We start from the raw sequence: 15,511 nt of genomic DNA on the forward strand, positions 1-15,511 counted from the left end.
TATGCTTTTGAACAACATATTCTAAGTAAAGCTTTGCATTCATCAATTATTCTGCTTGGAAAGTAAAATTTCGGTATACATTTATTTTGTCACTTAATATAAAAAATTATAACTTGTTTTATTATGGAAATGAATGCCAATGTGCAGTGCCAGATGTAACTTCTCGGGGTGCCAAGTGGAAAGACACCTCTGTGGTGCAGTCGTTAGCATGACTATAGTCGGTTCACCCAAGTCCGAGGTGTGCATTATTGTGCGCTGGCAACCATTGATGTCACATGGTGTGTCTGATTACATGGATAACATATGTTAGCTTACACGTATGAAACAGTCATCAGTTTTAATGATATGCAAGCAACAATAACAAATACCATCAATTATTGTTGATTTTGAGTTAAAAATTATTAGTACGTATTGTCACAAACAACTGTTTTGTTAATTTAAAACCTGCTGATTTTCTTGGTGGTGGACAGCGCCAAGGATGTTTCATAATCATAATCTGCAATCTTGTAAATTAACAAAACAGCTGTTTGCGACTGTACTAATGATTTTTAACTCAAAATTGACTCTAATTGATGGTATTTGTCATTGTAGCCTGCATATTATTGATAATGATGACTGTTTCCTATGCATGGGTTATCATACATGATCCAAGAAATCGGACACACCATATGTCAGCAGGTTATAATAGGTTACCAGCACACAATAGTGCACACCTCAGACTTGGGTGAACCGATTATAGCTACGAAGCCAGGGCCCAGGGCTCAAATTCTGGCCTTGGCAGTCAGCATGCAGCTCACTCAGCTGTTTATCCTTCCTTGTGGGTTGGTTGATAAATGAGTACCTGGGGTAGGTAAACTGGGGTAACTTGGATGGTAGCTACACTGGTTCTGTGTCCTAGGAAAGATGGGTTCCTAGCTTCTTACCCACCACAGGCTCAAAGGGGCAATGCAACAGAAATAAGCTCTGCAACCACGCCCAGCCACAGCTCATGCCCCAACTTTTCATATTACCTACAGGCAATTGGGCCCCAATCTGTTGCATATATCACTGATTCTTAAAACTCACCCTATACACATATAGGCTACTCAATGCCATTGTGTTTGGTGTTTCATGGATTTTGAGTCAACTCATAATAAGATCACACACAAACAAGAATATCAATAATGTTATTTTTATTCATGTCTTATGTTTCCACGAAAAAGTGAATTTCTCTCTCTCTCTCTCTCTCTCTCTCTCTCTTTTTTTGATGGGGTGTTGATGTACTATTCCTCTTCCAGGTGGCAAGTCATCATGGGAGTGTGTAGCACTAGGGGGCGAGCGTGTGCCGAATGGGGACATGTTTGTGCCAGGGCCAGACTACTGCACTGCATGCAAGTGTGAGGAGGGCAAGGCCCGGGTATGTCAAGCTGTGCTGTGCCAGCCACCTCAGGTGAGTTAGCCAGCCCTTTAATGGTTCAGTGTGAGACACTGCTTGCCATGACCTTCCTGATGGTGACATTTATACTAACAGTACCAGCTATACAACACAGGGCTGGTCAGTACCTAATGAATGCTTCTTTCTTTAAAAATCAGGTAATAAAAATATGAAATGGATAGTAAAAACTGGATCATAACTACAAGCACCTGTACAGCTGATAACTGTAAACAAAATTCTTATAGACTGCATATCTTTTGTGATAGCTCAGTAGAGTCCTATGGCTTTGTAGCATATGCTCTGAGTGAAAATAATAGGGCCTCATACAGGTAACTCGATTTACGCGAGTATTGTGTCCTTGAAGAGGTCGTGTAAATCAAAAACAATGTAAATCAAACAAGAGGTAGGTTTCTATCGAAAAATAAATATTCACTTCATTCAGTGGAGAGAGAGAGAGAGAGAGAGAGAGAGAGAGAGAGAATATCCATATCACTGAGATATCCACTCAGGCACTCAGTCTCAGCCTCACTCGTGTGAGGAAGAAATGAGGGACACCATGAGCGACTGGCTAGTATTGGTACCGGTACCGTACCGTATAGCTGGTACTGTTAGTACCAGTACCGGTACTGGTACCTGCCCACCCTTATTGTTGAGTAGCGTGGCAGCGTGGGTACTGTATTGTTCAAGTGGTGCGCTGGAAGAACTGTGCTCAGCTGTGTGGCCGCAGCGCCGTGTGAGTCCTGTTGCGTGATACATCTGGTGGCCACTCCATAAAATATCGTGTATAAGTGAAAAAACGTGTAAATTAGACATTTATTTGGATTTTGGACCCCGCGGTATTTAAAAATCACGTAAACTAAACTCGCGTAAATCGAGTTACCTGTACCTCTTTTCTCAAGCTATAATAGCTCCTCTAAATAAAAGAAATGAGCACAGTATACCTACTCTAGAATTGATAGGTGTAATATTAGCCTTTAAATGTTTACCAGTAATATTGGAAGCCTACAACAATATTCAATTCCAAATTATAAACATCATTGTTGATGCCCAGGTTGTCTTAAATTGGCTGATTACAAGGGAACCTAAAGTGAAATCCAAATTTGTCAGAAATAGAGTATTGGAGGTAGAAAGCCTGAAGAGGGAAATAATGAAACAATTCAAACTCCCAGTGGTATATTATGTAAACACAGCAGAAAATCCTGCTGATATGACTACTGCTGATACAGCAAATACCTGAGTAAAATAAAATTCTGACTTGAAGGTCCAGATTGGCTAACTAATGAATTTGAGAAGTGGCCTCAATACCCTTTACTAAGCATTTCTCCTGATCATAAACATCAGATAAGTACTGCCTTTACTTCCCAAAATAATAAAGTAAATACAGGTATACTTAATATAAATAAATATTCTGATTATGATCAATTATTGAGAAGTACGGGATACTTGTTTAAGTTCCTAAGTAAATTAAAGGGTTATGATTATAAAAGGAAAGCCAATGAATACTGGATCAAAATAGCTCAAGCAGAATGTTGTGCTACTGAAATTGCCTTTTTGAAAGAGAGTGCCACCAATAATGCTAAAGTTCCTCCTTTAATAATGAATCTGAATTTATTCCTAGGTGAAAAGGGAATACTGAGGTCTAGAGGCAGGATAGCAAAATGTTTGTACTTCAATTTTGATGTACATAACCCTATAATGCTCCCTAAAGAGCATAAGTTTACTTCATTACTAATAAATTACTGCCACTTGAAAGTACAACATTTAGGCATAGGCACTACTCTAAATTACCTAAGGGAACAAGGATATTGGATCCCTAAAGGTAGGGCAGCAGTTAAGTCTGAGTTGAGCAACTGTACAATATGTACAAAGTATAATGCATTGGCCTTTAAGTATCCTAAATTTACTAATATGCCTAAGCACCACATGAACCTGGTAAAGCCCCGTTCAGCATGTAGGTGTAGACTACACAGGTCACTTTTGGGTTAAAGAGGAAAACAGTGACAAGACAGTAAAAATGTTTATATTGGTATTTACTTGTCTCAATATAAGAGCTGTCCACTTTGAACTTCTCCCTGATATGTCTTCTAAGAACTTTATTTTGGCTTTCCAAAGATTTTGCAATATGTACCCCATACCACAGTACTTATATAGTGACAATGCCAAGTCATTACTAAAAGGTGGTACTTTACTAGAAAACTCTCTACGGTCCGAGGAGTTTCAATCCGACCTAAAGAAATGTAATATTAAACATATTAAGATTCCTTTATACTCAGTTTGGATTGGTTCTACCTGGGAAAGACTAATCAGAGTATTGAAAGGCAGCCTTTACAAGGCAATAGGAAGATCCAAGTTGACATATTTTGAACTATTAACAACACTTTCTAATACTCAACTTGCAATAAATTCAATTCCTTTGACTTATAGATCTAGCTCTAATAGTTTAGAGTTCATTACACCAAATTTCTTCTTAAAATTACACAGCAATTCCTTGCTAATACTAAGAGAGGATGCTAGTGATGTCTGGACTGACGATCAAAGCCAACCATCACTAGAACAGACCTTAGAAATACAGGAAGTAATAATAGAAAGTTTTAGAAAGTTGTGGTATGAGAGCTGTTTGCTAAGCCTTAGAGAGCATAGTAGAAATTTATATCAGAGTGGATGGGAAAATAGAATTAAAGTAGGAGACATAATATTAATTAAGGCCCTTAACCCCTTCACTCTGGCGACGCCGACGTCGGCGTCCGACGGCGTCACCGTTAGTCCTCTTCTAAGGGCCAGTTTCACAGTTCCCCATGACGGGTTAGTAAGCTCCCAAACCAATACCAGAGCCTTCGAAATTTCCTTGTATGGTGTTCGGTGTTTATATTTCAGTTTACAAATTTGATGAAACTATACAGGAAAAGTCTTGTGTATTTAGTGTGGCAGCGAAGACCTCACTGTTTTGGATTGTATGGGATTCTATAGTTTGGTTCGGGCTGTTACGAAGACACTGTATTGGACTGTGAAATCAGCTCTAAACCTCTTAACCCTAGAACTGTAACGCTGAATTTGACTAACGTAGACAATAACGTGGGTCCGGCCGGACCCACTGTAGAAAATATTGAAAAAAATACAAAAATCATATTTCTTGACCTCCAAAGCTACAAATCTCTTAAAACAGACATTCCTGAATACAATCACAGTATTTAAATCAAAGTTTTTCTGCACACTTATTTTTTGTAATTAAAAAAAAAGTAAAAAAGAATAGATAATGCATATAATACATATATGAGACACCTTTGACACAAAAATAATTTCTAACTAAAATTCCTCTTTCTTGGATGGATTGCTCTTCATGAAGAACGATGGCAAGTCCTTATGTATCAAAAAAAGTGATGTGCTTGGAACTAATGAATATGACCAAGTATTCTACCTCTAATTTAGGATATCTTATAAAGTCACTTGCATACATGTAACATGTATATTTGCATAAAAGTTTGTATTTTGAAAGAATATATTTATTGATGAAGAAAATGCATCACCATAAACATCAATTTGTGTTTGGAATGGCGAGGTGACATGGAGAAGCCTAAAGGGGCGGCAATAGGTGATAGGCACTCTGTTATCTTTTCTTCTACTGAGTCTTGGTTGTGTTTCTGTGGTATCACAGTAACATTCATGATGCATCAATGCCAATTTCAACTTTTGGCACATCATCATGGCAGTAAGCAGGGAGGGAGGGGGCCTTATCAGTATGGATTCTGGCAGCGGCTGTGGGTGTGGGCACTGGCCGTGATTTGAGCTTGGGTGGCAGTATCATCACTTTCACAATAAATTGGTTCAATAGTGACATCATCACTTAAACTGATGGTGTCCTCTGCTAAGATCTGTGCGATAACTTTTTGCTCAGTACAGTGTGACACGTTAACGTTTTTTTTTTTTTTTTTTGTTTTTTTTTTTTTTTTTTTTCCGCAATTTCCCTCTCTATCTAAAACTAAAAATAATATAATAGTTACTGATACGTAGATGATAACAACACTTTGATGAAAGCTGAATAGCCTACTAAACATATAAACTTGAATTAGTGCCTCTACGTCTCGTACTTGTATGTACACAAGCACTACAATAATAACTTTTTCTGTATGAAGTGTCATGAGTAAGAATCACATGGCTGGAATTTGTGGGTCCGACTGGACCCACACTACCTCCTACCTTGTGTCAGGAGCGTGCACAGTGTAGATGGCATAACCCATCATCAAGCTCTTGAGTGTCAAATGGATTCAACCAGAACCACAACTCGCATACAGCTACCACTTTGGAAAAAGAGCTCAAATATCAAAACGTAGAGACAGTGTGGGTCCGCCTGGACCACCCAGTGTTACAGTTCTATAGTCCGGCAAATCTTAAGTGGCGGCTCTGACGTAGACAGCCCGCTAGACCCTGGTGCCACGTCTCCAACTGACCTCGCACACTGTGGCCCCCCCCCCCCCCCCCCCCTCTCTCTCTCTCTCTCTCTCTCTCTCTCTCTCTCTCTCTGTGTGTGTGTGTGGGGGGGGGGGGGTGTACTTTCATTCGGGGAGTATGGTGCACAACAATGCATAATTATAATAATATTAACAATAGACACCTCTTTAAAAAAAATGCACCAGGACTCTTTACTCCTTGGGTGGTGTGGAAGTAAGGTCAAAGTGTAATATTTTACTGTTCATAGCGACCACTCCTTCCCCACTCCCTGGCCATCCCCAGCAGAACCTCACCATTCACCTGGATGATTCACATCAAAATTTGCTTGATGGTCCTGGCATTCCATATACAGGTAGTCTCCATATTTTATCATAATTATGCCATATGGCTGACATTGTATGGCAGATGGCAGACACACACTAAAAAATGGCAGAAATGCAATAATTAAAACAGGCAGAGCAACTGGCAACTGCGGTGTGTTGGGTTGACTTGAGCTGACAACGCCGCGGTGGCAACGCTGCCAAGTGTTGTACAAATTTCTTTGTATTCACTCACAGATAGAGAATCAATCATAAAAACCATATTTGTTTTTATACTAGAGTGAGAGAGAAAGAGAGAGAGAAGGGTGTGAGAGGCACGATACGCGAGGTCAGTTGGAGACATATAGCACCAGTGTCTAGCGGGCTGTCTGCGTCAGAGCCACCACTTAAGATTTGCCGGACTATAGGGTGAATCCTCTTCCATTTTCTCTTGATCCTCTGAAGAGGAGATGGAAGAGGATTAAGAGTAATTTAGAGGAGGATTGAGAGGTTTAGAAGAGGATTAATCCTCTTCCATTTCCTCTTGACCCTTTCCATACTGTGACGCCGACATCTGCATCACGGATGGAAAGGGTTAACAAACCTAGACCCTTTTGGATGATGGGCAAGTTTTTTTTTTTTTTTTTTTTTTTTTTTTTTTCGTGTCAGCCTATGGCGCCGGTAGGCTTTCTTGAGGGACCTGGTTGGTTGTTGGCCACAGCCCGTCATGGCGCAGGCAAGTGTTTTATAGTGGCGCCATCTTTTCTTGGCTCATGCTGCGCCCCCGGAGCTCGTTCTTGATTCACTTCGACGGTTTCCTCTAGAGTCCAGGTTGATGAGTGGTCTTCAGGACAGCATGTGGGTTGTCTTAGGCCACTCGGCAGTGACTGAAAAATCCCAGGTAGTAGCAGCGGATTCAAACCCACGTCATCCAGCACGCGGTGAATGTGAGGCCCGCACGCTAACTACTCAGCCACCGCCTCCCATTGCTGGTTATGATGGCAAACTAAGGACTGTCAAACTTAAGCAAAGTAATGGGTCTATTCAATACCATTCTATTTGCAGTCTTTACCTGTTAGAACCTTCAGTGACTCATCCTATACGGGGCACAGAAAACAGGGGTGCAGAAGCCAACAGTAATAGTAAACAGGAATCTGGTCAATCTGTAAGGCGTAAAAGGAAGGCTACAGAAAGATTCCAACGGATGCTTAGGGAAAATCTTGATTATTTATAAAGTTGCTCTCCTCATGAATACTTGAACTTTACTAACTCCAACAAAAGGGTAGGGGCTGGTCTATCTGGAAGAGGCAGGCAGCGTCCTCAACCCCCCTGAGCTGCTTCTGTCCTTTTTCTCCTCCTAAATAAGTCTTCTTTACTCTACAATGCTACTCTCTTTACATACTATATTCAGAGTGAGGGTGTCTAGGCTAAGTTTGCATGCTACACTTTGACAAACTAAAGTCGGAGTGAGAACTTACCTTATAAATGCTACACCCTTGACCTATTACTGTCAGAGTGAAGATCTAAAAATAAATTGCTACACCCTCCTTTAAAATAAAAGGTGAGGATTAATTAAATAAAATGCTACACCTTCCTTTAAAATATAAGGTGAGGATTAGCTAAATAAAATGATACACCTTCCTTTAAAATATAAGGTGAGGATTAGCTAAATAAAATGCTACACCTTCCTTTAAAATATAAGGTGAGGATTAGCTAAATAAAATGATACACCTTCCTTTAAAATATAAGGTGAGGATTAGCTAAATAAAATGATACACCTTCCTTTAAAATAAAACGTGAGGATTAGCTAAATAAAATGCTTCACTTTCCTTTAAAAATAAAAGGTGAGGATTAATTTAAATGCAACTCCATAAAATGATTTGGGGGATGGTGCATTACTCTACAATAAAAGTGAGCCTGTTATCATTAGAAAAAACTTAATTAGTCCTCATTTAGGTCTCAGATTTAAAACAACTCCAAATAATTTTCTTATTCCTCAAATTGTTCATTGCAATTTTAAAATTGCAATCTTCTGTGGGGAGTGTGTTAGGAATTAGGGGTTGTCTGAGAAGGGAACTGGGATCTGAAAGCGAAGCTGAGCATCCATGGGTAATTGGAAAGTTGAGTTGTTCCACAGTAAAGGCAATACTGCACAGCCCATTTCCCTAAAGGTATGACTGCTAAATAAAGTGAGATTAATAAATGCCACTAAGTAAAATAACTTATGAAATTATCAGTTGCTATTCGAATTTGCTTCGAACCATGTAAAAGATTATTCTGGAACGACTGGTATAAATACCGGCTTCCCGTAAGAGACAAAGGCTCTAGCTTGCTCTGCGTGCATCAGTCAGCTGTGAAGAGCCTCCGTGGCAACACCTCAGTGTTTACACAGTCCTGTCGAACGCGAGCAAGCACCGTGGCTGTCAACATACAAAGTCTACATTACAACAGACCGGCACATTACGCCAACACACATCAAACCACCTTTTCAGAAAACCCTCCAACCATAAGTATTCCTAGTGTCTTGTACCATTGGGCCCATTGGGAAGGGATATTGGGGTATTGCTTGGGAGGAAGGATTTGGTTACGTCGCAGGTGAGTCGGTGGGTGAGATTCTGGCCTTACCAGTGTGTGTGATGCAAACAATAAATCTGCAACAATATTGAACTTGCATATAGCAGAACCAGGTGTATTTATTTATTTATGTATTTATTTCCTTTTTTGTGGGGGTATATAAAAGTATATTATACAAAACACTTATCCCAACAGGATTGCAAGTCATTCCGACTGGGCAGGTCATGTTGTGACTTCATCTGTCTGGACGACTTGTTGCCCAAGCTGCCTGATGCCAGCAGCCCATCCACTGACCTGGGCCTGCGCATGGTGGCCTCAGCTGTCACCGCCATCCTCTCGCTTGCTCTCCTGCTCTTCCTTATTCACAGACTGAGACAACGCAGACTCAGAGGTGAGTCTTCCAAAGGAATATTCAGAATCAATACCTGCTAAGGAAATTTTTTTCAGAAGTTTGAGAGAATTTCTTGTAAAATGCTTGCAGTAGTATTTCATAACCTTGAGTGATGAAACTTATATCAGGGGTGTGGAAATGTGTTTCAGACAACCACAGTGTTGTATGTTCAGACAGCTAGGCTACACATCTGGTTTTACATCAAGAAAGAGTAACATTAAGTGGCAAAAACAGGGACATACCCAGAGCTGTAAAAAGGGGGAGGGTTCTTTTCCACTAAATGTAGACCTTTGTAGCCACTTCAAGAGGGCTGAGTGGCAAGCGAAGCAAGCCAAATTAGCTGGGGGATTCAGGGTTTTGAAAAATTGACATTGCTGACTTCATTTTCCTGCTGTCAAAAAGAAAAACTGGGACAAAAAGTCCGTTTTTCATTTTGATTTTATCAGCCTCCTGGGCACAGTCCTGATTAAGCCAATGTTTTACCATTTTTTTGATTGTCAAACTTTTTTCTGATTGATATTACATGTCAATTTTTTCCTGATTGGTTTTACACAAAAATCTCATCTTTGATCTCTTATTTTTAGGAATTGAACAAGAGAAATCATCAAACAAGATCTATTTTCTTTACTGTGCTGTAGCAATTGTCAGCTATATAGTGTGAGCCGAGTAATTGAAAATTTCTTAAGCTCAGTCTTTTGACACACTTTCCCCTTATATCTCGGCAAGAGTATTATGAAGACACAGTCTACATTATAAAACCTTTTGCTCTTCACAATGATTTATTAAACTCAGTCTTTCCACATGTTTTCATAAACTGCTTCCATTTTTTTTGGTCATCCTTTAGGTACAGAAGGCAGACCTATGCCAAAACAAATAAAAAAAAACATACCTAATACCCAGTGCTCTCTATAAATTGGGACAGAGGAAGTTGCTGAACAATATAATAGAATTTAGCTTCAGAGGTATCTTGAAACTCAGCTTACTTAACAGACCTCAAGTCCTAAGAAAAGGGAACTAACATTATGTTGTACATGATTGGATAAAAAAGGATAAAAGGTCTTTCCTAACATTTTCCACTTCTCCCAGCCTCATGTTAGTATATGCCACCATCCTGCCACTATATAGGTTCTAATCTCATATCATTTGGCCCTCTATAACAGCACAACAGCAATACTATGAAGATCAGCTGGACTCTCCCATGGGGCCCAACCCAGATTCCTGCCACAACAATGCTTGCTGCCACAATGCTGCCTACTGCAATGGCAATGACCATGTGGACTTCTTCTTGGATGGCCACACCCCTCCTTACTCCCTGTGGAAACCACCCTCCTTTTACTTCCCCCATGAAGATGCTCCTCCACCCTACAGTGAAGTGGTCAGTAGCTCCTATAGAACCCAGACCAGCACCTCCTACCCTGCCCTGGGTCCATTTATGACGCAGCTGGGATCCCCTACTGGGGAGTCTTCAGAGAGTAGTGGGGGTGGGGCCTTAGCACTTATTGGGGCCATTGGTGGTGGCTTTAGGGGCACATCATGCTCTTCAACTCAATCTCCAGTCAGAGTTGCCTCCTCAGGAAAGCGACTGGAGGTGTCCCTGAGGTCAGATGAAGTGTATGAGGATGTTGATGTGACCCCAGATGACCTACCACCACCCTACTTCCCTTCTAGCCAGCCCTTTAGCAGCCAGGTTCAGGAGGCAGTGGTTGCCAGGGACTCCACCAACAGGCAAGGGCATAATGACAGGAACTCTGAGTCAGATGTTCAAGTTGAGGAAAGTGTCTTTGGAGCTGAGGACACCACCTGCGCCCACTCTGGCCCTGAACAGCACCGAGCACCCAGCACCAGCACTACCACTGGCAAGAACAAGGTTGAGCAGCTTAAGCACTGTGTTGCTGCAGCTCCTACCAGGTAAGTTTTAAACATATCCTTAGAAAATTTAAGACAAAATTTTCTTCCAAACTCCATAATGCCTTTCTCACAGCTGTAATCTCCATGCACATTTTTTTATATTTTCATCTCTCATGTTCTGTCATCATCCTGCGCTAACCACTTTTTTTCTCTCTGCTACTACCCTAACCCTTCATCCCACCGTGCTGTTCCATTTCCTCTAATTTCCATATCAACTTCCTCACTAATAGTTTCCATGAACTTTTTTTCTTTTCTGCTTAACCCTTTCCTTGCGCATAGTGCGGATGCGACTATCCCCTCAGGCGCAGTCAGGCATCCCAATGGGGGGTCTCTTTTAACCTCTGTATCTCAAAAACTATTTATCACAGCTAAAACCCAAAAACACCATTGGAAAGAGGAGGTCCAGATCTATAGGAGTCGGTTATGTATGTCTCTTGCGAACGTACATGCACGTTCAGGGAGTGTTGAATGTGAACAATTACGTCGGTGCATGCGCGATGATCAGCCATATTGTTGGAACTGCGGACATCTCTCCTTGAGATTCTGGCAAGGGAGTATTGCCAACTGCAATATTTACAACTATTTGGTCAAAGAATCAGTCAGGTGATAGGTGAAGCTATGCAGAAATGCCGCTATATTGGGCAAGAACATCCACCAGTTACTCATCTGCAGATTTACTGCGCTGGGCTGAAATGATTTTCCACCAGATTTAGTGAAGAACCCACTCAGTTGGCAATCCTGTGTTGTGAGAAATAGTGTTGGAACACTCTCATACGCGGGAGATTTGAGTGCAGGTGGAGCTCGCAGCGAGCGTTTAGCACCACCAGCAAATACACCTAACGCTCACTGTGAGCGTTTAGCAATGAAAGGGTTAAATGTTCTGTAGTGAGGAGTGTACTTACTACTGGTCCTGTCTTAGGGTGGTTGCTCTAGTTATTTTCAGCCTACTGCAGCAAGTTGTTGTAGAGGTTACTATAGTTGGTGAGCGTATAATGCAAATGAGGTTGAAGTACACCTTGGGCTTCCTATTTCTAATAACAATGTTTGCTCCCATTGAGGTCTGTGAAGCTTAACCTCTAAAGGGCGGAAATGTAACATAAAATCAGTTTTCCCTGTACGGCAGCATTCTGACTTTTTCCAGAAAATTGCTCACTTAATTTGACAGCTTTTCCTAAGCCAATGGCTTTAAATTTACAAGCATTTCTTTTATCCATCCTTCCTCTTCAATCTGCTACAAACTTGAAGTCTCTACGTCATGTGGTGTTTCTGTGGTGACATGATGAAATGCAGTAACTATTGCCTCGCAGCAGGACTGTGTTCATAATGGTGCGTAGGTTGTGGGAGGCACGGTGTAGCTTATGTCTCTCCCATTCCCGCCACTCAACCCCGCTGCAAAGCCCCTTCATTAACCTCATATTTTTAACTTAATAACCCTGGAGGGTGGTAGGATGCATCCTCAGGGGCCTCAGTATCACTTCCACCACCACTGTAATTAGATTGATCTACAGGATGGCCACCAATCTTAGGTTGCACAATAACTGGGCTTGTTATGAATTAAGTTTTTGGGAAGTGTTGGTAATCTATTAGCGAAACAAAGCATTAATAATAGCTGCTGCGAGTCGAATGCTCTCGAATCGAATGTTCTAGAATAATTTGAACTTTACGCGTTAACATGCAGGCTAGCCCCGCCTCAGTCAGTAGCCAGCCTTCACGCGGTGAACATGGGTAGTCGGCTGTAAACTTCGCCGGTTTAAACACCCAGTCAGCGGTTTGCCTTAGTGGCGTCACATACACCAGGCTACTACAAGTTGACTCAGCAGCAGGCAGCTACTTTACCCCAGTAGCAGTGACAGGCCAAATTTGTGGCTTTACTGTGTAGCAGCGACAGGCCAGATTTGTGCCATGATATAAACCCCAAAAAAATAGATGATACATAATCTGATCACAAATGCTTTGATATATATTATGAAATGGTTTGTGTGAGGGGTGATTTTTTTCTCATTTTTCTCGCTTGGAGGGACCATTAAGAAACATGATCCCCACTGCTACCGGGTTAACTTCCACTACAGCAAGGCCGGCCACACATCGCCGACTTATTCAGACCACTATATCTGAAACCCTCTACAAAAGAGCTAAGTGACCCGCTGGTTATATCCTTGTCCTGGGGGCCCTAGGGTATGGGATAGGTCGGTGGGCGCTTAGCAGGGTGACCAGCCCATAATAGAAGGTGAGTCGGTGAGTGTGAGTGCAGCCTGTGTGTATTGCATAAAATTAGCAATAGGCTCAGCCTACTATGCGTTTCAGGTGCCATGTCACACAGTTTTTCGAATATAACATTTTAACAAAGCATCGGACAAGGATGGTAATTTGGAAGATGATGATTGAGACCCCGACCTAATTGCCGAAAATAGGCTTTGGTGCCAAATGTGGATGATTACGGCACTTCACTAAAATATACAGGCACGGGTAGCGAGGCTAGGTGCCGTCATGATCAATGACGTCAATGTGACGTTTTACTATGAAATACTAGTAATCGCTGACTAGTACTCTCTCTCTCTCTCTCTCTCTCTCTCTCTCATTTTTTATTTTATTTACACAGCCACTTAGTTACATCAGGGCCTGGTACCTATAACATTACATTACACTGCAGCACTAATTTTTAGGCTAAAGGGAACATAGTTGATATCCCCTATCCGAAAGCCTAACCTGTTCACAAATTGTTCAGCCAGTGGTTCACAAACAGTTTATATTGTTGCCGGTGTGTGAACTGCTGAGGCAGCTCACCGGACGCAAGGAGACGGTTCCATATCTGCACGTAATTGTTTATAAACTGCCTCTGATAGTGAGTCGTCCAGCATCGCTGTACCACCAGAGCAATGGGAGCTGCCTCCACTGACCAGGTGTTGGCTGTCACTTCCCGCTCCGGCTGGCGCAGCGTCCTCAGGTGCTCCACTCCCTCCTGCTGTATTTTGTACAGAGTGGTGAGGCCGGCCACGTCTCGCCGGTGTTGGAGGGTCTGCAGGCTTGGTAGGTGCTCCAGTTGTCTATCCGTGATGATCCTCCACGCCCTCTCCTGGACCTTGTCGAGGAGCGCAAGATGGGTACTGGCAGCTCCCCCCACGTAAGGCACAAATACTCAAGGGAGAATCGGATTTGTGACTTGTATAAGACCTCGCGCCCTCGACTGTCCATCAGCCAGGAGATTCTGCGTAGGGACGTCAGCTTCTGTGAGGCTGCCCTTGCCAGCTGCTGGATGTGCGTGCGGTAGGTCAGCCTGGAGTCATATGTGAGGCCCAGCACCTCCACTTCCTCTCATGGCGCCAGCTTGAGTCCCTCGAATTCAAGCTGGAGATCCACAGGTGTCCTGGCCACTACCAGCAGCTGAGTTTTTCCTGGGGCAAACTTCACTTGCCACTTACTCCCCCAATCTGCAATTCGCCGGAGTGTGGCCCTTAGTTGTCATGCTGCCTGGTCCTCTCCTCCTGGCTCTATTTTGTGAGTCAAAGTGATGTCATCGTCGAACGCTTTGGCACTAGGAACAAGATGGAGGAGGTCATTTATGTACATATTCCATAATAGTGGCCCGATGACACTGCCTTGTGGCACGCCGGCGTGGATCCGTTGTGGGGAGGACTTTTGCCCATTTAGGACCACTTGAAGGTGGCGTTTCTCTAAGTAATTTTCCATCAAGCACAGAAGCTTTCCCTCCAGTCTGGCTGCTCTCATTTTTTCTAATAGGGCGGTGTGCCACACTCGGTCAAATACACCCTCAATGTCAAGTGCCAGAGCAGCAGTGGCTCTTCCTTGGTCCAGCTCTGAACTCCATTCTTTGGATAGTATAAGGTGAAGATCGGCTGCTGACTGGTTTTTCCTGAAGCCGAACTGCCTGGCACTCAACAGATAGTGCCTATCCAGGTGTCTGGTGATCCGCTCAGTCACTATTTCCTCCAACACTTTTGCCACTGCTGATAGGAGGGACACCGGCCTATAATTCCTCACGTCCGTTCAGTCATTCTTCTTGTGCACAGGAACGACATGGCTAGTCTTCCAAGTCTGCGGCCAGGTGGAGGTATGTAGGCAGTGGTTGTATATCTTGGAGAGGGGAAGAGCGAGTTCCTTGGCACACTGATGCAGGAGGCGGGGGCTGATATTGTCCGGGCCAACAGCCTTATCTGCGTCTAAGGCCTTCAGTGCCAGATACACCTCTTCCTCCGTTGTTGAGAGGCTTGTCAGCTTTTCTTTAGTAACTGGAAGGAGAGTCGGTGGGTCTTTTTCTGGGTGAGGGACGGTCATTTTGGCAGCAAAAGTCTTGGTAAACAACTCTACTTTTTCTTTATTGTTCAGTGCCATGGTGCCATCCTCTCTTCTCAAGGATGGAACTGTGCCTTCTTGCACCCCACCTTGATGTTCCTTAACCAGGTGCCACCACTGCTTGCTCCCAATCTGGCCTCCTTTTAGTTTGTTTTTTGTGGCAGTCAC

The 15,511-nt window shown here is 42.6% G+C and overlaps 1 protein-coding gene across 10 annotated transcripts in view; it reads left to right on the forward strand.

Moving 5' to 3' along the window:
- Positions 1-15,511, forward strand: part of LOC126996668 (uncharacterized) — a 55,840-nt gene that overhangs the window by 12,220 nt on the left and 28,109 nt on the right. For 8 of the 10 annotated variants that reach the window (XM_050857386.1, XM_050857391.1, XM_050857387.1 and 5 more), the window contains 3 exons: positions 1,278-1,429; positions 8,929-9,124; positions 10,285-11,032. In XM_050857386.1, coding sequence (XP_050713343.1) covers positions 1,278-1,429; positions 8,929-9,124; positions 10,285-11,032 — 1,096 coding nt within the window. Of the gene's footprint in view, positions 1-1,277; positions 1,430-8,928; positions 9,125-10,284; positions 11,033-13,049; positions 13,260-15,511 lie in introns of all 10 variants that reach the window. The other 2 variants (XR_007751337.1, XR_007751336.1) reach the window with 1 other exon arrangement.

Source organism: Eriocheir sinensis, chromosome 10 (genome assembly GCF_024679095.1).
Source record: "Eriocheir sinensis breed Jianghai 21 chromosome 10, ASM2467909v1, whole genome shotgun sequence".
NCBI classification, from domain to species: Eukaryota; Metazoa; Arthropoda; class Malacostraca; order Decapoda; family Varunidae; genus Eriocheir; species Eriocheir sinensis.